Source organism: Chaetodon auriga, chromosome 24 (genome assembly GCF_051107435.1).
Source record: "Chaetodon auriga isolate fChaAug3 chromosome 24, fChaAug3.hap1, whole genome shotgun sequence".
In the NCBI taxonomy this organism is placed as follows: domain Eukaryota; kingdom Metazoa; phylum Chordata; class Actinopteri; order Chaetodontiformes; family Chaetodontidae; genus Chaetodon; species Chaetodon auriga.
The window spans coordinates 3,615,370-3,638,329 of record NC_135097.1 but is presented as its reverse complement, the minus strand read 5'-3'; the positions used below and the strand labels follow the sequence as shown (position 1 = coordinate 3,638,329).

Genomic DNA, 22,960 nt, shown 5'->3' with positions numbered 1-22,960 from the left:
GGGTTTATTAAAGCGTCTCCTCTCTTAAAAGCTGCCCGTTGCTAACGAGACGCTGATGAGGGCAGTGAGAGTAAAAGCAGAGAAGTGCACTGGAGAAGGAAAGGAAAACACTGCCGGTTGTGATGCAACTTTGCAGTTCTGAGAGCCGAGCGAGCAGAGTTCAAACTCCATTATTCTTCAGGAGAAACTAAAGCACGCAGCAGACAGACGACTGCTTCACTTCAGCTAATAACTGCTGTGAAATTACTGACTTACAAGCTGCTCATTACAGCGACAGGAGTGGATGTAATTACTTCCACACTTTCACAGACACACACACACACATGAAAACAGACATTTAAGCTGGCAGCTCCTGACTCGACGTGTGCAGAAGCGTGAAGCCGTTTATTGTCGCACACGGACTCACGTGGACGTATGAGGCGGCAGAACACACCTGGGGCAGTGCTGAATGGAGCGTTCCTGCATGTGAAGCTACCTGCACTGACGCCTGTGGATCACTTTCCTCCCGCTGCTACGTGACCGAGCATCCAGCCAAGTGCTGTAACGCACGATCGGGCAGATTAAAGACACTAGTTAGCAGCCCAGAACTCCGCTCTTTCGGAAAAGCTGTTAATTTTTACGGGTTTCATGACTCTGGCAACACATTTCATGCCAGGTGATGGTTTCTTTGGCGAATAAAAAGTCTGGATGTCGCTTCGCGGCTCATGGCTGCAGCTCAAAGTGCACAATTTATACCTAACAGTTACTTGGAGATGAAGAGCATTACTCAATGGACTTTGTGGTTTTTCTGCTGGATGGGCTGCAGAGTCCTTCCTTATCAAGAGAGACTCAGAGGCCTGAGGAGGCATGAGATAAAGAGTTACTGCCCTCACATTACAGTCCAACAGGTTAAGATGATGTCATACGAGAGAGGACGAACAGGTATGTGTTGACCTGTGATGCCCGGCCTTTGATCGGGAGTGAGCCAGCTGGAGCAGACCTTTAGTCTCTCTTTAGATAAATGGGCTTTTTCTGGCTGGAGACACAGGTAGGCAGCCTGGTGTCATCCAGTGAGCAAGCAAAGCACCTCTGAGGAAGCTACTGACAGTTCTGCCTGGAGGTGTAATGCTGCACTTTTTCAACACAACACTTAAGAAACTGTCATGAAATTGGCTGTTGCGGCTCATTTTTCATGCCATTCGCTGCAGCACTTTACTGCTCTGAGCACATGGAAATGACTGAAGGCGACTCAGATGAGCACACTGGACATTTTAATCAACTCGTCTGACGCGTGGCGGCTGGACGGTATGAGGAAAATGTGCCAAAGCTACATGATTAATTCCATCCCATGTGATGAAGTCGGCATGATGCATTGAGTCATGAGACACGAACGCAGAGACGGAGCTAGCTTAAGGTAATACCCAGCTAGCAAGACAACCATCTTGCTAAGAGGTGAAGATAATCTGTTAGGAAAACTATAAAACTCTTTGGTGTTAAATATGCAAAGGAACAAAGGTAATAAATCCCAAATTTTGTAGCCAAATCGCAATACGTCTCAGACACAAGCTGGGCAGTTAATACCACCCATCAGAGTATCAGCACATTACTGTACTCCCCTCCATCATCCTTCGGTGTCTCTCGCTCTGTTTCCCAGAGGATTTTGGGAAAGGAGAAGAGGAAATGCCAAAGCCGACAGAGGAAACAAGATTCCAGCGAGGATATCGATAACAAGTCCTTCTCTCTGTCTCTCTCGCTTCTCTAAACAGGACGTTCGAATCCACGCCCGTCATCATCATCATCATCATCATCATCACCACCATCCCTGTCTGACACCCTCCTCAAAACAGCAACAACGGATTCAGCGACTTCCTGCTCAAAGAGGAAGTTGTACTAAGGTTTAGTCTACGGTGACGTCAGCCTCTCTTGGTAGATAATATTACTCGGTGTCGGGTTTCTGCCGAAGCAGTGAACAGGTCTGTGGGAAGTGTAGTGGATTCAGAGGTCAGCTAATGGAGCTAATGTGCTAATTCAGGACGGGATGTCGTTCATTTTTCACGTATTTGACTTGATGACTTTGAGTTCAGTGTCCGACCAAACGTGGAACACGGTCACAATCTGCTCCTGATGAACATGATGTCATCGTGAAGCTGACCTTTGACCTTTTGGATGTAAAATGCAACCACTTCTTCATTTTATCTCATGAGACATCTGTGTGACATCTTGTCATAATTAGCGTGTGAATTCTTGAGTTATGCACAAAAATGGGCTCTGTGAGGTCGCAGCGACCTTCCAGCGCAGAAGTCTAATCCGTTCACCCTCCAGTCCAAGTGAACGCTTGTGCCAAAAGTTGAAAAAAGTCCTTCAAGTTGTTTCTGAGATACTGTGTTCACAAGAGTGGGGCGCAGTGATGGACTGGACTGGACAGAAGACATCCGTCCACAGCTGTTGGCGGCTCAGCGGACCACCAAAGGCAGCACAGTTCATCATTTGGCCTCTCTCTCCAACAGATGGTACGATATGAAAACACGGCGTGGTGCTGGATAAGAATCCAGTGGATCAATAGTCGTTATGTCCCCCGACCCCCCCGGGGACCTTCAATATGATCAAAGCCTCATGGGGACCAAGAGCGTCTGTCCAAGTCTGAACCTAAAGCGGCACAAACCCTTTATCCCTTTTACCGACAGCTTCCTGCCAGCACTTCCTGTTTCTTTGACGGCTTCCTCTTATCTCCCCGTTTCCTACCTCGACGTATCTCACATGTTCCCTCCTTCACATGATCACAGAGCGAGGAACAGAGAGGAGCAACAGAGAGCGGAGGAAAATCAGAACAGAGCAGAGAGCATGTACAGAACTCATGTCGACAAAATTACAAATAATAAAAAGGTGATTCATGTTTTCTGCCTGCTGCAATTTGTCTCCCGGAGGTCCTTAAATCAACTCCGCCAGTCGATGGAACAAAGACACGATCCTATTTTGAAGAACACTTTGGGGAATCTGGCTCAGGGAAAAATATATCAAAGCCCTTTTTTTCCAGTGATCATCGTCTCATCCTGCCGTCCCAGAAAGACGAGGGCAGAACACGATCGCTGGTTTCCTGATTGCATTTTAATTCAACATCATAACGCGTCAGTGCTTCTCATCCCCGCTCAGAGAGCCTTTGTGCGATCCCCAAAAACATGTCGAAGACGACGCCGAGACCCAGCAGACAGCGTGTGTGTGCGTGCACGCTCGCACTGGTCCCATGTTTCTGACATCTTGTGTAGATTTCTCTTCACGCCGACACTGTGATCGTCCGTCGTTACGTGACTTTGTCCTCCAACAGAAACACACCATCATCACATCATCGTTTATCCAAACGCCAATACGACTCGTGTTTGTGTCTGGTCTGTCAGGAGCAGCTGCCTGACTTTGATGCAGACCCTAAAACCTCATATTTGTGAGGTTGGGGCGGGCGGGCGGGGTCAACGCGTCATGCGACTTTAACTCAGGTGACCACAGTTTGTTTCTGCTGACACAAACACTGGTTTGTTTTTAAAACCATGGCGACGACGCTTTCTACAACCTTGAACCTGCATTAATGGGCCGAAGCTGGGCTTTGTTGCTTATCCCAGCGGGCAGGAGGTCAATCTACGATCATCTCAGCTTCAGTCACGATGCTTGAGGCCCAGCTGCAGTGACTGAACGACCTCTGACCCCCCTGTTGAAGCAGGGCTGAGGAAAGAAACGGCCCCTGCAGCCGCCATTAAAGCATCACTTCACCTCTGGACGAACTAAAGACATTTGAGTTGTTAAATTATGACCCTGACCGGGACAGGAGGCAGCTGATTCACCACCTGAGGGTCTACCAGTCAAACACAGACAGCCCTCAGCATGCATTCGTCTCGTTCCCGCTCCCCGCAGAGGTCGGAGGAGAAACCTGCCTTTTCAGGAGACGTGACGTAACGCCATCTGCTCCCACGGCTGCACGCCATTCGTCTGCTGTGAGATGTGCCGCAGCACGACAGCGTACGTTTGCTCTGTGTCTGACGGCGTTTACTCTGCTCCGCTTCATTCGAGGTGGTCGTTTTTTACCTCCTTTGATGCGGAGTGCTTTCCCAAGTTTGTTTTATGCACTGCGACAGTGACATAAACCAGAGGAGAAGTGGGGAAGGAAAGAGCAGAGAAGAGGACAAATAAGCAGCCTGTTCTTGGACTTCTGGATGTTTCTGCATGTAAAAAGACACCCAGAAGTCTTTGAGAGCGAAGTCAGTTCACAGTGCAAAGCAGGTCCTGACGACTACGGACACTGAAACCAGAGATCCAACAGGACCGCCGTGACAAAGGTAAGATTTAACCCCAAATCAGCCGATTTTTGACCTCCGACCTCAAGAAACACCGTTACCAACAGACTTAAAATGAAAATCCACATGATCTCAAATCCCAGTTTTGGGACGTGAGCTGATGTCAAAGATGTTTCGTACGTTCCTTCCTCGTTCACTTCAATCAAACTTCCACTTCAAGAGGCGGCGTTGTCATTTCTGTGATACTGACGCCCTAAAATTGTACATTAAAAACAAATAAATGACTGAAACAGGAAATCAGGATAAAACGTAGTAACAAAGCAGCCAAAGTTATTATGTGTCACGATAACAAAAGCTAAAAGGAAGCGTCACAATGTTGACAGCTCTGACCCCGCCGACCCAGACGCGACCATCCATCTTAGGATGAAAGCGGCGCTGGGATGCGGGCGCCGTTTTGAGGCGGGCGGGCAATTCCTCTGCAGGGAAATGACAGGAAATGTGGAAAATGCCAGCCGGGGCTTTGATGGAGGAGCCGTGCTATCGCTGACATCCTCCGAACAGACGGCGTCTGTCAGGTGACGTCTTCAGCGCGTGGAGCTCACGGCTCATCGTTTCTTTCTTTCTCATCCACGTTTCAGTCTTAAACGGCTTTTTTCTACTTCAGCTTCTGCATTTCCAAAGACGACTTCAGAGACAACCACACACACTGACTCTCAGAATAAATTCCTGGAGAGCTCTCCTCCTCCTCCTCCTCCCTCTTCATCTTTGACAAGCTGCCTGCTGCTTGTGTAACAACACTAAGTCACATTAAGAAGCGCGTTTCTGGACAGACAACATTAACTTGAAATGGCAAATCCTCTTAAAACCAAGAAAACTGCTCGCAGCGGAGTTCAGGAGGCAGTTTAGGAGCCGGAATTAAAAGCGTGACGTCACACAGCAGGTCCACGGGAAGTCACGTCTCACTTCATTTTCAAGGATCTCAGCATCCAGAACAGACATTTAAGTGCTTCTGAACGTTGACAGCAGAGGGTCGCACTGCAAACATGTGACGATCTTACAGAAAATGATGCACTGCTGGAGATTAAAGCAGCCAACAGGATATGAAGCAGGTCAAATGAGCTCAAACATCTACAGCAGGAAAAGGCAGCAAACACATGTACATTTTGCTGATAATACTTAAATACTTCCACATGGAGTATTTTAACACTGCAGTATTGCCACTTTTACTACAGTAAAGGATCTGAATACTCGCTCCGCCACCGCCTGGCGAGGCTTGGCGACTGAACCCCTGAAACGCCAGAGTCAGAGACGGCCTGCGGCGTGCGCTGAGGTCCAGAACGATCCTCCAGCCTCACGGGTCGCTAAATCAGCCACACGCTGACGTTTGTGGCCAACCGGCGGAAGATCCATCACCGAGCCCGAACGCTGACTTGCTCAGAGCCGACGCAGACGCGCACGGGCGTGTAAAGGAAGATGGATGCACGCACACAGACAGAGTGACAATGCCTCTCTTTACCTTGCACCGTTTTTCCACGTGTGAGTTCAGAAGACGGACGGGCGGCGCAGAGACGCCAAGAGTAACATCACTCAGTCAGAATGTGAAGGTGGACAAAAAAAAGAAAACAGTGTGGCTGTCTTATGACTTAATTTCTGACTCACTTCACAAAACATAAACACAAAGAAACAGTGAGTCCATGTTTCCACTGTTTTCCTTCTCCTCCCCTCAGATTTCCACGACTGAACGCTGAGCAGAGGGAGTCCTGCGAGGGAGTCCTGCGCTTTTCCTGCCATAACTCAACGAAGGTCGTCCCAGGACGGAGGGACGCATGCAGGCATCCCGCACACACCTCTGCAGACACGAAAGTGTGGCTTTATTTCCACAAACGCGTGCGTGCACACATTAAGAAACACACGACCGCAGATGTTATCCGTCCTTTCCGGAGCACAGTGCGATTAGTGTCTCCTCAGCTACTGATTAACAATCATGTCGACCACTTCCCCACCTCTGATCGCTCATCTCGTTTTTAGTTTTCACAGAAGCAACGGCAGAGTTTCACCGAGCCAAAGCACTCGATGTGCAGAATAAATCTGCGGTGGAAACATCAACAACGCTGGGATTTATGGCCTGTTTTTGGACAAAGGCTCTTTGCCAGAAGTGCATAAAGCATTCGCCTCTCAGAACAAGTAAATGAGCATCAGCAGCAAAATCTGCTCAAGTATCAACAGCGACAGAAGTGAGAGCGAAGGAAAACGTTAAGATTTGTCCAAAAAAAGAGTGGAGTTAAAAGAACGGAGACTGAAAGGAAGGAAGAGAGACAGAAATTAATAAGGATTATCTCATTAATATTTGAGAAGCTTAAAGAATGAGGCTGGTGCTTCTGACTTCCTCTGTGGAGCTCAGCCAGCAGCTTCACCCCGAAGACGAATCTTTACAGCTGCCCGTCATAAAAACGCAGATTTATCTTTTAAAACAGGTGGACGCTGCAGATTTTAGGAGGACATGGTGCATTTGTCGGGGACTATTTTCAATTGCGGATTAATAGACGTTTGGTGAGCTGCAGGATGGTGTAAACATGTAATATTACATAAGAATAAAGGAAAATCCAGTGACTTGTTGACAGGTTTTTAAAAGTTTTAGGACTATTTGGAGAGAAATTTGATACATCAGGGTTTGGCTGCACAGACAACTTGTTATTAGGATCATTTCATTGTTGGTTTTGTCTTTTAATAGGTCGTTTGCGGTCACGTGACGTTGAATCCAGACGGAGGGCAGGAAGTGAAAACGACCGTGGACGAGATGGAGGGAAGTTCTTCCTGTGCTTACTCAGTTTGATCGATCTGAGCGACCGTAAACGACGCAAAACATCTGCAGTCTGAGCGCGTGTTAAAGCGTTGCTGCGCAGAAAATCACTTCCTGCCCTCCATCTGCATCTCCAGTCAACTCCCCGACCAGTGAGCGCCATCTTTAAGAAAAGCTAAACAGCTCTGTTGTGCAGCAACACAACAGCTGACAAACAGCAGAAAACAAACAGCTGATAAACCAACCATCAGTCTGTCAGGCTGCCACACGGCACAGAGCAGCGCTGCTGTGAATCCCTCCTCCCCGTGTGCGGAGAAAACCCTCTGAGAAAACGAGCTGGAATAATAATAACAACAGAAACTTGAGCCTTAAACTCACGCAGAGCACAGAATATCAGCGCGGCACACGCAAAATCACTTCCTTAATCACGCCTGAAACGCTGTAATGGACACAAAAATGGGTGAAAGTTCAGGCTTGGTGTTGAGATTGAATACACACAGCACACAAATCCTGACTTGATTCACATTTTTATATCAATAATCTCAAACTTCAGTTGTAACTTAAGTCATCCAGTTGATGTAGTGGAGTGAAAAGTACAATATCAGCCTCCAAAATGTGCTGGACTGGAGGTATAAAGTAGTGTCAAATGGAAAGTACCTCAAATGAAGTGTAATGAAGTGTCATTCTTCAATCCACTCAACAGATGATCCCCAGTTAAATAAACTGTACGACAGGCTTTCTTTATTTTAGCGTCATCCACACCCTGAAAGCTCAACACTGAAAAAAGCAAAGCAGCAGTATCAGACTGGCACACACTCCTCAATAAAACCATTTATGAACAAAGTGATTTACTGGACGCTTCTGTTCAGAGTCCATTAACAGACGCTGGCACGTCGGTCCAGCTGGGAAGTACCCGCCGAACGCTGCTTATGTAACCCTGAGCATGACTGATGGGAGATTACACACTGTGTATGAGGACACCCTGAAGGTACGGGCACTCGCTCAAACCGCTGCAGCCACACACACACACACACACACACACACACACACACACACACACACACACACACACACACACACACACAGAATACTGCATGCACCAGATGCCACAGAAACCTTGAAGGCATCACCGGAGAGAGGAACAGGAAGCACGGTGGAGAGAATTGATTCATATGAAGGTTAAAACTCAACTGCCACATTTGTGTCCGTCAGCGGTGTGAAAATATGGAAAACTGGCTGGAAGATTTACGGCAGGGAATCAAACACACGTGTCTGGATTTGCACCAAGAATGATAACGGAGCTGAAAGACAGGACCCCCTGGAGTGACTGCCTTTATCCCAAAAACCAGTAAAAACACACCAGTGAGCCACGCTGCTGCACTGCTCCTTCACTGCTATGAACACACACACACACACACACACACACACACACACACACACACACACACACACACAGTAATTCATTCTGACTCAATCCTGCACACGTCGTCCTGATGCTGGAAAGACTCCTGAAAGCACCGAATGTGGATTCATCCGCCGCTGAAAATAGTCCCAACAAATGCGATAAATGACCACAGCGAGCAGCTGATTGGTCGCCACAGCTCTCTGTCTTGTGGGACAGAATGTGCCAAACTTGTCTGTGTATCTTGACGCGTCCTCACACTCATCGATCAGAGCGACACACCTGCAGCCTGTGATCCTTAACATTCAACATGTGTGTATTCTGGATTTTTGCACCTTCGCTGCTGCACAACAATTTCTCTTCAGAAATTTATTTCAATAAAGTTCCATCTCTTCTTGTTTTAGGAAATGACTGAAGTGGGATCCGTTGACGATGAAAAGTAAACTATTGAACGCTGAATGTTGCAGACTAAACAAAATGAGTCTAACAGACAAAACAAGAGCAGAACATCCAGTGGAGCCATTCACAGTACAGTTTGACATGAGGCCAGATTTCCTTTTTTAAAATTGCTTCTGTAAACTATTTTAAGTTGCAGGGAAGAAAACATTTCTTTCCCATCTCTGTAAGAGCATTAAGGACATAAATGATAGAGGTTCAAAGTTAACCCAGAGAAGCAAAGCATGCACACAAGTGGAGCTCAACGATGGGTTTACATAGAAATCTGTTTAAAATCAATTTAACCTTGTCCACGCTTTAGGAGAAAGCAGAAGTTCTCCATTCACCGACAGTTCATCGTGTAGAACGACTGGACGAGGCGAGTCCTACCTTAGCGAGGCTGAATTTCACGGCGGCACAAAGGACTGGAGTCTTTGGTTTCATGCTTTCCTGACTGTACAAACAGAAATGAGCAGCGCGCTCGGTGAGGAGCGCGGTCGGAAACCTGAGCGAGCCTGGAGGTGACACTGGAGAAGAGGCTGTGGTGGGATCTGATCCTGATCCAGCTGAGGCACATGTGGCTCCAGAGCCTCGGGCTGAAAATGAATACGCCGCCTCTGAGGGAGCCCCGCCCTCACGTCTCTTCTCAGCGTTCACATCCGTCGGGTCCCTCCTCCTCCTCATCATCATCCTCTAAATCTTCAACAGCTCCACCTTGCCCACTTTATGCCTTCAGCTCTATCTTCCCTCTCTCCCTCTGACGACATATGGTGCTCATTATCAAGCAAAGCATCCAAGATGTGAGGCGGCGTCGTGAGCAGCAGAATCAATCATTGCACACGCAGACGCACATCGCTCGATGTCTGAACGTACCTGTCCACGTACGAGCACAAACCTCAGGAACAGACGCATTCTCAGCAGCAAGTAAGCTGCCAAAAACAAAAGCGTGCACACGAGCTAACGAACGCACGGCGTCAACACAAAGTCTGACTGAAGTGTCACCAGGTGAGCTGTGTGCAGGCAAACATCAAACATGGATGTCTCGTGCTGGGGGCAGTTCTCAGCTCCGTCTTCTGCTTTTATAACTCTTCACAGAGGAAACCACGAGGAGATAGATGTCATATTAGCTTCCTCCTCGCTTATCTCTCGGTTGCTTTTATGAACATTAATCTAATTCGGTCAGGAGAGACAATTTCAGCGATGTGAAGGCTCACAGCGCCAGCTTATCATTGGCCAGATCAGTAGCTGCTTCAGCAAGGACTCAGCCTCCACCTGCGCCTTATTCTGCACCACGGTGGTGATGGTGGTGCTGGCTAACAGCAGCAGTCTGCAGGTGCAGCCACCTGGGATGGCAAAGAAAGCTGGTGATTAGTGATTGGCTCCTGCGTGGGTAAGGGTGGGACTAGAGACTGACTTTTCTTACTTACACTTCGTGTTATCGAGTCATTGGTTTTTGGTTTGGATTCTTCTTTTTGCTCTTTTCCTTGGAAACAGCCTTTCTCATATTCACCATCAGCAGGTGGAGTCTGCTCAGGTGTCGTACTGTGCACCTCACAGTTACACAGAAACAAGACTTTAACATGGAGAAGCAGCCCTGAACGAGCTGCCTCAGTCTTAAACAGTAACCACAGCGAGACCGAGAGCCTGCAAATCCTCTACCTTCAAAGCATTTACCTGACATCTGATCACCTCACAAACACGACAACAGCAAGAAAACCTACACCAGCGACTCAACAGGCGACAGCATCAGGTGCAGAGGTCACGGCCGCCGCGTCCAGCACATAAAGCCGACCAAGTATTTAACTTTAATGGGATTTGGCGACTTCACGGAGCCAAACAGAGTCCCAGACTGGGATCCACAAATCAAAATGACAGGCAAGGAATATGATGGAGCCAAACAAGCTGCACGTAAGCGCGGTGGAGGCTGCAGAGACAGATGGGGTAACAGCAGAGAGCGGGAGCGGAGTTCTGCTGAGAGCGAAACAAGAGCTGACAGATGGGCAGATGCACAAATAATAGTTTGAGAGAAAAGTGATGCAGCTGTCTGGTAATGTCTGACAGGCAGGAAAAGCAGAGAGAGAGAGGAATTCATGCTATTAACATTAAGATTCAGCTGGACTTGGTTTTGTCAGTCGTGGCCAAGTGAGGACGCTTTCAAAAACGTACCACGGCGTTAAAACCCGATCCAGAACAGGCTGCTGTGTGAAATATGAATGAAAACAGAACACAAACAAACTGTGTTGACCAGCAAGTCTCACAGCAGCTCCAGACAAATAAACCCTCATTTCTGCAGTCTGACTCAAGTCCTGAGCTCTCTGAGAGAACAGAAAACCAGGAGCTTCTCCCCAGAGTCACTCAGCGCCGACGCTCAACATCATGACAGAAGAAACACAACGTGCACACAAACGGCGGCAGCAAACAGGCTGCACGACGGGCACGAGACACCGGCAGGTTTGGGAAATTCAGGCATCCAAACAAAACGCAGCTTGATAGCAAAGTTGGGAAAAATCAACACATTTTAGGTGAACGTCACAGCTGGACGAAAATATGTAAATCTTTGCAGGAAATTCAGAACTAGACATGAAAGCAAGCGGCTGCCCTGTGGGAGAACAGCAGAGGAGGCAGCCTTCGTCAGAAAGTGGATCCTCTGAATGTGCACCCTGCAGCGCCGTAATGTTCCTGCTCTGCTTCATCTTCAATAGAAACCACAGCACATCCAAATGTAGGGCGACACCCCCAGAACCCCCCGTCCAATCAGATGCAAATGTTAAAACACACACAGAGTAACAGCCTGAGCTGACAGTCCTCAACCTGGTGCTCTTTGTTGGCCTGCATAAACACACTTACTGCACGCGCGCGCCCGCGCGCGCACACACACACACACACACACACACACACACACACACACACACAGAGTAAAGTCTGACAGGGGCACTGTCAGTGTCACTTCCTCTCATGCACAGATCACATGCTTCACACATGCTGTGGATGCACGAGGTGACAACGACGACAACAACAACAATAACAACAACAACAATGAGCCTTTTACTTTTCACTTCACACAATGCATGATGTCTTTTCTACACCGAGACAACTTTCTGTGAGCTTACTTCACATATTTCCATACTTTTTGGCCACTTTGGACACAAAATGTGAACACTGACATGATCACGTTGTTAGCAAACATTCATTTGAATTACGTAACTGCACACCTGATGCCAATAAATCCAATATTCAGTCTCCACCAACTCTTAAACCGCTTTCACATCACACACACTCATTTGATCCATTGCTAATATACAGAAGTATTGATCAGTGAGGCTTTAAAGTGATTTTGAGTCTGATGGTGTCGTTCTCTTCAAACTAAAAGTATGCTGCAGTGACATTAATAATGCTGAAGTTACAGTGAGGTTAAACAGGCTGCGGGGTGAACGCGGCGGTCAGTTGGAGTATTTGCACTATGCTGCGTCATGACCAGATAAGTTAGCTAAAAACAATCAAGAAGTATGAAGAGGAACATTTATATGAAGCAGCGTGGATTCAATACAGTATCACGCGCTGCTGCCGTTATGATTAGTGCAGATTTTGACGGTAGTTTGGAGAAATAATCACGATAAACTGCCCGCACGTGGCTTCCGGTTAGCTAACGTTAGGTAGCTCTTAACGCTCCGATGGCCCGTTAGCGGGAGAGCTGCTACGCTAGCGTTTGCACTCATGCTGCATGTCGCTGGAAAGCTGAGATTCTTGTGATTTGATCACTGCCAACCCTTTCAATAAGTAACTACAACAGCAGGTACAATCAAAGCCGACAACAAACCAACAGACGCTTAGAAAATTGAGGCAACTCACGGATGAAGTCTCATAGTAATCAAACAAATCATAACACTCCAGCAAAAAAAGGTCTGGTGAGAATGTTGAAGGTCCAGACGATCAAATCCAGGAACAAAAATAGTCCAAAACACTTTAATAATCACCTGAAATAAGTTTTAGCTTTTAAATTAGCTGGCAGACATGCTAATCTAAACCACTAAATCTACTAAGTGTATGCCAGTTGTTTTCAAAATGGCCGCTGCCCTCTGACCTCCTTCTTATTTGTTGGCTTCTTCTTCTTCTTCTTCTTCTTCTTCTTCTTCTTCTTCTTCTTCTTCTTCTTCTTCTCTTAGTTTTAATGACAGTTGACACAATCTTACAGGCGCATTACCGCCGCCTACTGGACTGGAGTTTGTAGTAGTTCATAAGCAGAAAACAAACTAAACTGTTGCCTTTACATAATTAATTAAAGGTTTACTGTCTGCACTCTGACCATTTGACTGACACCTCACTTGGCCAATTAGCAGCTTCCATGGTCTCTCCACAGCCACCAATAGCAGAGGAGATGACAGGAAGGGCCTGCCCCTCCTTATTTAGTGTAAAGATTGAGCTACTTTGTGCAGATGACTGGCAGGAAATTCATGCAAATAAAGATATTACACAGGGCTTGAAATAATAAAGATTGTGAATGGCTGCAATATAAAGATATATCGCCTTAATATAAGTATAGATACCCAAATATGGATAGAAATGAGTAGGTGTTTTAGGATAATTGTACAGGAATTTAATATAAAGATGTCTCTGATTAAATGACCTCATCAAATTAACTGAAAACGTAGCCCAGAGTTATAATGAGATTATGTCACTCCGCTGTAGTTTCACATTACTTTTCCATAATATAAACGTAGCCTGCAGATGAGAAAAGGGGAAGAATTAAGAGCTTCAGGAAATTCACTCCAGGTTTCCACGCAACCACCAAACAATCGCCACTTCTGTCTTTCTTCCTTTGCATTTGTAAGCAGAAGTAATCCTAAATTTTCCTCTCGTCTATTCCAGCTTTAAAGAACGCAGTTGCTGTTTTTCCACCTTTGCCTGCGGCTGTCCTTCCTCTCCTTCCTGTCTGTTTGTATATCCAGTTTTAAAAGCTTATTTCCAACAGTTTGGCGGACGGATGCGCGCCGAGCCGAGGAACAACTGATTGGATATTTTGGTTTTTCGGGGACCGCAGCTATGAAAGAAACAAATCCAAACCAGGACGCACGGGCCAAGTAAGAAGCGACTTTTTAATTTTGCAGGAATTATGTCTTTGGGTGTGACGGCAAAGTTGGAGAATTATTCACAGAAATGGTTTGTGATTACCGGGAAAGAGGTCCAGCTGAGTTTAATGGCTGCACGAAAAACCATCAAAGAGCACCGCATGTGGCTGATAAGCTGCTGAATCAGAGACCTTTACATTACGACAACACGCTGCTCTTTCATCTGAAATAAAACCTTTTATTTATCTAAAAAAAAAAGGTGAAATCAACAGTTTTCTGGACCAAACGGAGCCTCTCTGAGCACAAACAGCTGATTTACTTCTGCAACTTTTTTTCATTCCACAGCATTATTACAGATTTCCAGCCTGTCAGCAAATTCCACACAAAATAATAGAAACGGTTGCACAGCAAACATGAAACACACACACACACACACACACACACACACACACACACACACACACACACACGCACACGCATGCACGCAGGCCCATGTGTTACCCACCGTGTAGTAGAAAGGCATGTCTGGTCAAACAGGTCGATCCTCTAAGTGCACAGCAGGAGGTGGAGGAGACGATGATGTGAGAGGAGTCGGTCCATCCAGCAGGAGCATCAGTCAGGAGTGTGTGTGTGTGTGTGTGTGGCCCTCCCTCCTCCTCACAGGTACTCCGAATAATCAAGATGTTTTTCTTAAAAAAATGGCCTCAACAAAATGTCTTCTTCTCTGACTTATTCTCCTCCTTCTGCTGCTTCTTCTCTTCTCTAATGTTGCTGCTTTCTCCCCTCTCGACTCCCTCTTCTCTCCTGCACTTGACGTTACTCCTCCCTCCTCTCTCCTCCCCTCTTCCTCCTCCCCACATGACTTCAGTCTCTCATCCCTCCCTTTTTCTGTTTTGGTTCCACTTCCCCTCTCCCCCCCCCCCCTTCCAGTCCTCTCCTGTTTCTGTTTTGTTTTTACTTCTTTACCCTCCTTGACTCCCCTGCTTTCCCTTCTCCTTCTTCTTCTTTGGTGTCTGTTTTGTAAATATCTTAATTTGAGAAACATCTTTTAATTAGAAAAGCACTTAAACGGCAGGAGGAGCTCATTTCTCCTCGCTCTCTTTCTGTCTCTCTGTGTTGATTGCAGATTGCTGTCAGGACTTCCTGTGCGAGCTGTGGCCACCACTGTGTGTGTGTGTGTGTGTGTGTGTGTGTGTGTGTGTGTGTGTGTGTGTGTCATAGATAACGTGGCGTGCTCTCTGCTGTCAGAAACAGGAAGAGTGGAGCTTGGTAGTTTGGCCCTGATGAGCGAACCTTCCCCTCTGTGTGTGTGTGGTGTAAGGGAGAGAGAATTGAAAATGGATAACCATAAGTGAATAGAAATTGATAAATATTAATACCTTTTATGGGCAAAATGTGTGCTAGTTGTGTGTGTGTGTGTGTGTGTGTGTGTGTGTGTGTGTGTGTGTGTGTGTGTCCACAGAGTGTCCATATACATCAGTGTATAGAGAGATGTAATTAAATTCAGGCTTTTTATTACGAAGCTGTTACAGTAATCACAGCTGAACCAGCTTACACACACTCTCTCTCTCATACACACACACACATGTGCGCACACACACACACGTTGACCACCTTTAAAGTGCTCACAGTTCATGACCTTTCTTAATATCTTTATGTAAACAGATCTGAATCTGCTGACTCCACATCATCTGTATGATGTCCCTGCACAGCAGCATTAACGTGATGTCATCATTAAAGTGATGTCATCATTAACCTGATGGCTCAGCTTACATTTGCTCCCATTTAATTTCACTCTGCTCGCTCCGGCCAGGTTTTTAGGATCTGACATTTGATGTGATCAAAATTCATCCACCAGCCAAGCTCTCGTCCCTTTGAAACACCCTCCGAGCGCAGTCACACCTCCGTCTGCTGAAGTCACACTTCATGCGTTCACGTCGCAGGTGCTGCTCGTTTCTGGTCCTCAGGTCTGATTCTTTGATTTGAGATCTTTAAAATGTGTTCAAATGTTTTGTTTGAAATCAGAAAGATGCTGCACGTTGACATGCTCATGCAAACTGTCCTGACAGGGCGTCGCTGTGGAGGCGAGCCTCCTGTTTGGATGTTGTTTTGGGCAAAAATTTCTGCTGAATCAGTGAACTTAAACACAGATTGAATTCACGTCGTCAGTGCAGAAATGAAACAGGGATTATGCCGAAAATAATCCTGTTTTTGTTTTGTCCAATAAAGACAAACAACAGATTTCATTTGTCCTGTTTCATTTCAGCCCATAAAAGGCTGCACCGACCATAAACAACCACTAGGTGGCTCCAGAGCCCAAACAGAGAACAGTGACACAACAGAGGGCGAAAGACTGTGTGCACGTGTGAGAGAATGTGTGCATGTGTGTGCATGTAGATGAGAGTGTGTGCATGTGTGAGTGTGTGCGTGTGTGTGTGCATATATGTGAGAGTGTGTGCATGCATGTGTGTGTCTAAATAGGAAGGATGCAATTTACTGAGAGGATGTCATTACAGAGCTGGAACATGAAACACTGCAGAGACACACTAGATAGCCCACCTGAATACACACACACACACACACACACACACACACACACACACACACACACACACACACACACACACACACACACACACACACACACACACACACACAGAGATTAGGTTTTAATCCCTTCTGGGGACCTTACATAGACTTACATTCATTTCCTGGAGACTCACCCGGACCTTAACCCCCGTCTTCACCCTAAAATCTTATAATTTGCATTTTGTCCCCACAAGTACAGCAAGTCCCCACAATGTGACTGTGTGAAAGCTTTATGTGCCCACAGCTTGAGCACACACTGTACTTGTGAGGACCCTCATGGGCCAGAACCCCTAACCCCACCCTCAAACTGTCCTTTGACGGACAAAACGTCCTCACTTTCCAAAACGTCCTCAGGAAGACATCATTTGTAGAGCACACAGAGACAGACGGCCCTCAGAGGACCGAGACAGCTCATGACTGATCCTGTTTTTGCAGTGAACACCGAGTCGCTGCGTCTTGGAGGTGAATGCAGCTGATTATGAAAACACCCGTCTGGCCTCAGACACTCGACCCTGGACGCAGACGGATGCTCCTCAACACAAAACGCCGTGTTACACTGACGTAACACAGACGAAGCGAACGTATAACAGAGACAACAAAAATACCTTTGTGTCATTCAAAGAGACAAACTCATGAACACACTCTGACAAAGCAGCCTCTCCTTCACGTGAATCAGAGAACAGTGATTAAACTTTGGATGGAGAGCTTTCAGCCGCCGTCTCCTCTGAAACGTCCAATCAGCACAAGTGTTGCTTCCTCTCCGGGGAAACTCATTCACGCCGATCCAGAGAGTGACCTTGAAGATGACCCGGGCACGCAGCACAAACAAACAAAACATTTTTTTAGGCAAGAAAAATAATTTATTTGTAATGATATAATAATTTCATCACATTGGCATTGCAGAGCCGCGGAGGGAAGCGTTTGTGTGTGACGCCACCTCGCAGCTACAGATCACACCAGTGGATGGGTTGGGGGGGGGGGGGGGGGGACAGAGGTTATTCAATACATACACGGAATATTCCTTTAAATATGTCTTTTTTTCAATGGGGAATAACAAAAATAGAATAATTCCAATAGCTCTGTCTGTCACTCTGTCTCTACGTCCCTCTAATTATCATCTCTGTGTCTTCATAAGCTGCCTGTACAGCCCCTGAACTGGGGTTAAAATAGGAGGGGCGTTTGTTTCACTTTGCTTGGAGAGGCAGGAGGGTGGGGTTTACCAGCGAAGGACATGTCGCACCCCAGAGCCAACCCCACCCTCCTGGGGCTCCTAAAACAAATGCAAGATGCTCTTTGGCCCAAATCTGCAAGCATTACCCCTCCTCCACCCTCCTCCACCCTCTCATACAAGCACAACTAAAAATGCATTAATCATAAGAACAAACTAGTAATTTTCAGCAACTTTCAAAAAGGAAAAGTTGACCCGGCTCCGACGAGACCGATGAAGTCTGATCACAAGTCGGTGACGCTCGGTCGTAGTTTCATCTGGAGCAACAGGAAGTGACATCTGACACGAAGAAACTGTGGTTTACAGGGAGCAGATCACTGAAATCAGAGGGTCTTAAATGTCATGTTTTGGGGCTCTGTGATGAGAACCACTGCGCTACGGTGAGCGACAGCCAAAAGATCCGGGTTAAGTGATATCGTCCTGTTTAGCCGATGGCGGCGCCGTGCGCTCTCTCGCTTTGCGGGGAGGAAGAGGAGGGAGAGAGGAGAGAAGCTTTTAAAGCGATTACTGCTCTGAGTCACACGACAGCTGAGGAGAAGGGAGAGAGGAGGTGAAGGGAGAGATGATGGAATATGTGGTGGTAATCCCCCGAATTCAGCAGAATCAAACCTTTGCTCCTCGCCCTCGTTTCTCCTCCTCCCTCTCACTTCTCCTCAAACAGATAATGGATTAAATATTCAATATATTTCTCAGTGTCAGCTCTCTTTTCACACTTTACGCGTTGCTAACGTTGCTAATTTACATTTACAGGCAGAGCTGCTCCTTAGGCTAACATCTTCTCATTGGTCGGTTAAATCTCCAGTGGGAGGGGTTTCTCACGCTGTGTTTGGGAGGAGCTAAGGCATCAATCAAACACGCCGACGGCCAATTGTTCCCATTGTCGTGAAGTTGCTGTTAGTGGAAGTAAAGAGTAGCAAAAATATGGCACATAGTTGGCAGTAATGTCCCAAATGGAGTCTTTGGCTCCGCCCAGTGATGATTAATCCAACCAATGAGATTATTTCTGCCTCGGGTGCAGCTCTTCATCAGCAGACCCACATGTTTCTTTGTTTGTTTGGACCTCTACTCACTTCCCTGCTCAAGCCTGTCGAAGCAAATCTGCCTTCTGTTCACTCAGTGAAACAACACTGTGGTTTGTCGAGCCTGATCCTGAAAGCGACACATCCTTCCTGGCCCCCCTAACACCCTCATTTATAGATGCAAACACACATCACTTCACTGTTAAACTCTGCATGAATGCAGATTTGGGCTGATATTTGTTGAATAAGAGTTGCCTGAGGCACGTTTCATGGCGGAGACCAGATTTCCAAACTTTCCTCTGCAGGTCAGATCGAACATAAACGCTCTGTTTGACACCTGTACTGCTGTTTTGGCCAGATTTTACCAAGTTTGTGTTTGTGTGTGTACGTCCAAGGCAGCTGAAATTAAAAAAAATAATAATAAAATGAAATAAAATAAACACAGCAGGCGCTGCAGCAACACGCCCATAATTCAGTATACAAGGCAAACAAACACAGAGTTTTATAGGTTTATCTTTTTTCATTCACTAAATATTTAAAACAAGCGTCACTTGACTAGTCATCATAAATGGTGATAATTTATGCATTTTTAAAATCTCATCTTTTTTTCAGGATGGTGGAATACCTGAAGGACTGCTGTAGGGAAGAGAGATGTGTGACAAGGAGTTTCTTTGTTAACTCTCCTGTTGTTATGTGTGGTTCCTCCTTTTCCGCCCACCAGGGGGAGCTCTGACTCAATAGCACCGAGGGATAGTTTGCAGACGGGGGGGAGTCGAGAGATGAAAGGCTCCCTCCTCCCGCCACACGGTCCATCCGTGCAGAGGATAAGTCAGGTGGTAGAGCTGAACCACTGCTAATCCGAAGACCCTCAGAGGGATCCAGAGCTGAGGTCAAAGACCGCAAGGTGTTTCGCTCCCGGTCCAGAAGGCTGAAGTCCTTTACGCGGAAACACATTCAAACCCTGCCTGTTTCCATGTTTGTGCACAGATCCATTCATTCATTCCTCCATGTTAACTCCATGTTGCATGGACACTCAAAAGGAAGATAAAGAAAAGGTATAAAAACTCAGAGAACTAGAGAAGGCAGAAGATAAGCGCTGATAGAAAGATGTTGTTGTGTTTTTTTTTTTTGCACTCTCAAACTAAGCACAGCATCTATTTTCTTAACAGTCATTCATTGACATTCATCCGGTGTCGTGTCGTCTGCCGAGCTCAGATGCATAGACTGAATGCAGAGAGGTGGAGAGGAGGAGGAGGAGGAGGAGGAGAGAGAAAAGAGAGACGGAGGAAGGGAGGAGGGAGGATGGAGAGAAGGTGAAAAGAAGGGAGGAAGGGAACGTGGGAAACAGGGTAGAGAGGTGATGCTACGTGGAAAAACAGAGGCCGTGGTATCTGGGGGAAGAAGGAGAGAGTGTGCTACTGTATGTGCCAGAGGAGGTAACAGGACGGAGAAAGGGAGGCGATGCTGAATGCAGAGGGACAGATGGAGTGTGTGCTCCGTGTGTGCAGCGATGAAAGGAGGAGGAGAGGAGCGAGTGGAGGAGGGTGACGCAGGCCGCCGCCTCCCCTCCGAGACCAAAGAGACGGAGTGTGAAAGCGTGCGCGGAGGAGGGGCGAGCAAACTATTCCCGGAACGTCGCTGCAGACGGTCTCCCGAGTCTCTGTCCGGAGCTGTGGTGGCCCGGCGGGGGGCTCTGACGTCCCTCGCTCCAGAATCCCAAACTCCACCCGTCACCCCGGCGTCCGTCGGGGTTCTGGAATCCTCGCGCCGCCGTAATCCCGACGTCCTCCTGATTCCATAATCCTATCGGTTCCAGAATCCCTTTGGGTTCCAGAATCTTTATGGTTCTGCAGAGTGTGGGTGGGGGGAGTGCAGGGGGATGATGCACTCACGCACACACACGCACGCACACACGCACACACACGCACACACACACTCGTGCAAGTCCAAATATCCACATGTAGTGAGGACTCATGCACAAAAACAAACACACGTACTCTCTCTCTCTCTCTCTCTTTCCTCGCTCTCCCACGTTGTTCTTGGCACTTCCCTCTAATCACACATATGAACACACACACACACACACACACACACACACACACACACGCACACACACACACACCGTTAGGTCCCCTCTGGTCTGTTTGTAGTTTTTAACAGTCCTTTGGTCCCGTCACCAGAGACCAAAATGAATAAAAACCCTGTTTAATAACCAGGCCTGCTTCATGCTCTCCGTACAGAAACTCCACAGGCAAGATTTCATCTGCGCACACACTCGTATGAACACACACACACACGGGTGTTTGTCTTCCATGGCATTACTCCTCAGTCTGTGCGTGTGTGTTTGAGTGTGTGTTTTCCCTCCATCGTGTGGGCAGTTTGTAGTCCAAGCTGCTTGCTGCTCTGTACACTATTTTCAGCCTTTGTGTCCGTAGATGATGCTCGCTGATGGACGCATCAGGCTTGTCTTTGTACATGATACGTACAGTACAATCCAATCAGACATATATGGCCATCTAGCAAGGGTAGGAAAAAAATCTGAACAAAGGCTGAAAAAATCATGATTGATGAGGGTCTCGAAAAGAAACATTAGCAACGCACAGGCTGCGTCACGTAAACGACCTCCGACGCCGAGGAAAAAGAAAAGTGCTTGTGTTCCGAAATGTCGTCCGATCGCCGGGTGCTTCTGTGGAATGTTTCGTGAAGGTCCACGTTCACGTTTGTGGCGTGAGTGGCCAAATCTGTGACGCGCTCGTGCCTCATCTTTGGCGGCAAAAAGCCCCCCCGTGGTTTCTCTTTGTAAATCCCGCGCTTCGCCCGCTTGACTCGGAGCATTGTTTTCTGAAGGGGACGGCGCTGATGCCTGCTATGGTGTCGCGTTTACCATAGAGAGAAGACACGGCCCAAGGTTTTGGACATATTTGCTTTCTCAGGTGCCTCATCACAGCACTGATTATTTACCCTTCAGTTCATGTAGGTCTACAGGTGTTGGTGCTGTAGTGCCGTTGGTTGGAGGGTTTTGGTTGAATCATAGATGAATCATTTGGAAGTCTCGCATCTTCTGTGTGTTATTTCATTCATTTCATGGACTCATTTGATTACTGGTCCATTGACCATTGTTATCATCAGGGACTCTTGAAGTCTTCATCCAGAAGGAGCCAGGAGCAACGATATCCACTGTATATCCTCATATTCCCAGTGTCTACTCCACCCATCCATCCATCCATCCATCCACTCATCCTCCACATTGACCATATCCCCAGTGAGGAAAACTCGGTGCAGTGTTGAAGCCTCGCCTTAAAACCTCCACCTTCCATTGATAATTGAACAAACGTTGCTCTCCACTGATTTCGCACTTTCCTAAAGGGACCGGTTTGACTGGGAACAGTAGCGCTTCAACCGTGGGAGGGACCATTTTGTCCAAAAAATGTGCTCCAATTTGATTGGACGGTGCAAATGGTCAATCAGTAGTTGGAGCGATCCGGTTGGACACGTTAGTCAGAGGGCCCCGTCTGCAGTGGGCGGCACATTGTAGAATTGGTTGGTAGCTTTGTCAACAGCAAACGGACCTGGTTAACATCTGTTAACAATACTTCCGTTCATTGGTCGTTGGGTTTGCCATTCCCGGATGCTGCGTCCCCTCCCTCGCCGGTTGTCGACGAGGCGGTTGAAAACTCTGTGACCCGTCGCGCCAGAGGGTTTGTGCTTTTGAGAAGCTCCATAGCAGAGACTCTGGCTCCTCCGCTGGAAGACTTGCTGCCTTTCTTCTGAAGCAGGGCCATGAAGTTCTCATTGCGGGAGCTCGACCTCTGACTGCTGCCTAAGGTCAGATTTCGGAGGTCGCTACCACTGGTGCTGTGCTTCACCGGGGACACCAGGCTCTGGCGGCTGCCGAAGGAGTCTGATGGCTCCTTGCGACCGAGAACCTTTCGCTTGGACCTGGGTGAAGAGAAGAGAAGGTTATTAGCAATGATAGAGAATTTGAAGGCAAATTCAAATTCCTCAGCGTCTGCAGCTCTTTCAACTCCTAAATTGAAATTTACTCCTGAAGCCACATGAGCCAAACTCAGGCTGTCATGTCTCCTTTTAGAGCATAAAAACATCTAAAACATACGCAGGGACTCCATCCTTTCTTGTAAGAGATGAAAACATTGACTCCTGC

The 22,960-nt window shown here is 47.2% G+C and overlaps 2 protein-coding genes across 5 annotated transcripts in view; both read right to left on the bottom strand.

Moving 5' to 3' along the window:
• arhgap36 (Rho GTPase activating protein 36) overlaps positions 1–17,239 on the bottom strand; it is a 47,146-nt gene extending 29,907 nt beyond the window's left edge. Inside the window, exon 1 of the mRNA XM_076725190.1 lies at positions 14,468–17,239. Within this exon, the coding sequence (XP_076581305.1) occupies positions 14,468–14,485 (18 nt within the window). The 5' untranslated portion in view covers positions 14,486–17,239. The remainder of the gene's footprint in view (positions 1–14,467) is intronic.
• Positions 17,240–17,388: 149 nt separating this feature from the next.
• Positions 17,389–22,960, bottom strand: part of nhsl2 (NHS-like 2) — a 129,394-nt gene continuing 123,822 nt past the window's right edge. For all 4 annotated transcript variants that reach the window (XM_076725186.1, XM_076725187.1, XM_076725188.1 and 1 more), the window contains one exon: positions 17,389–22,737. In XM_076725186.1, the coding sequence (XP_076581301.1) occupies positions 22,398–22,737 (340 nt within the window). In that variant the 3' untranslated portion in view covers positions 17,389–22,397. The remainder of the gene's footprint in view (positions 22,738–22,960) is intronic.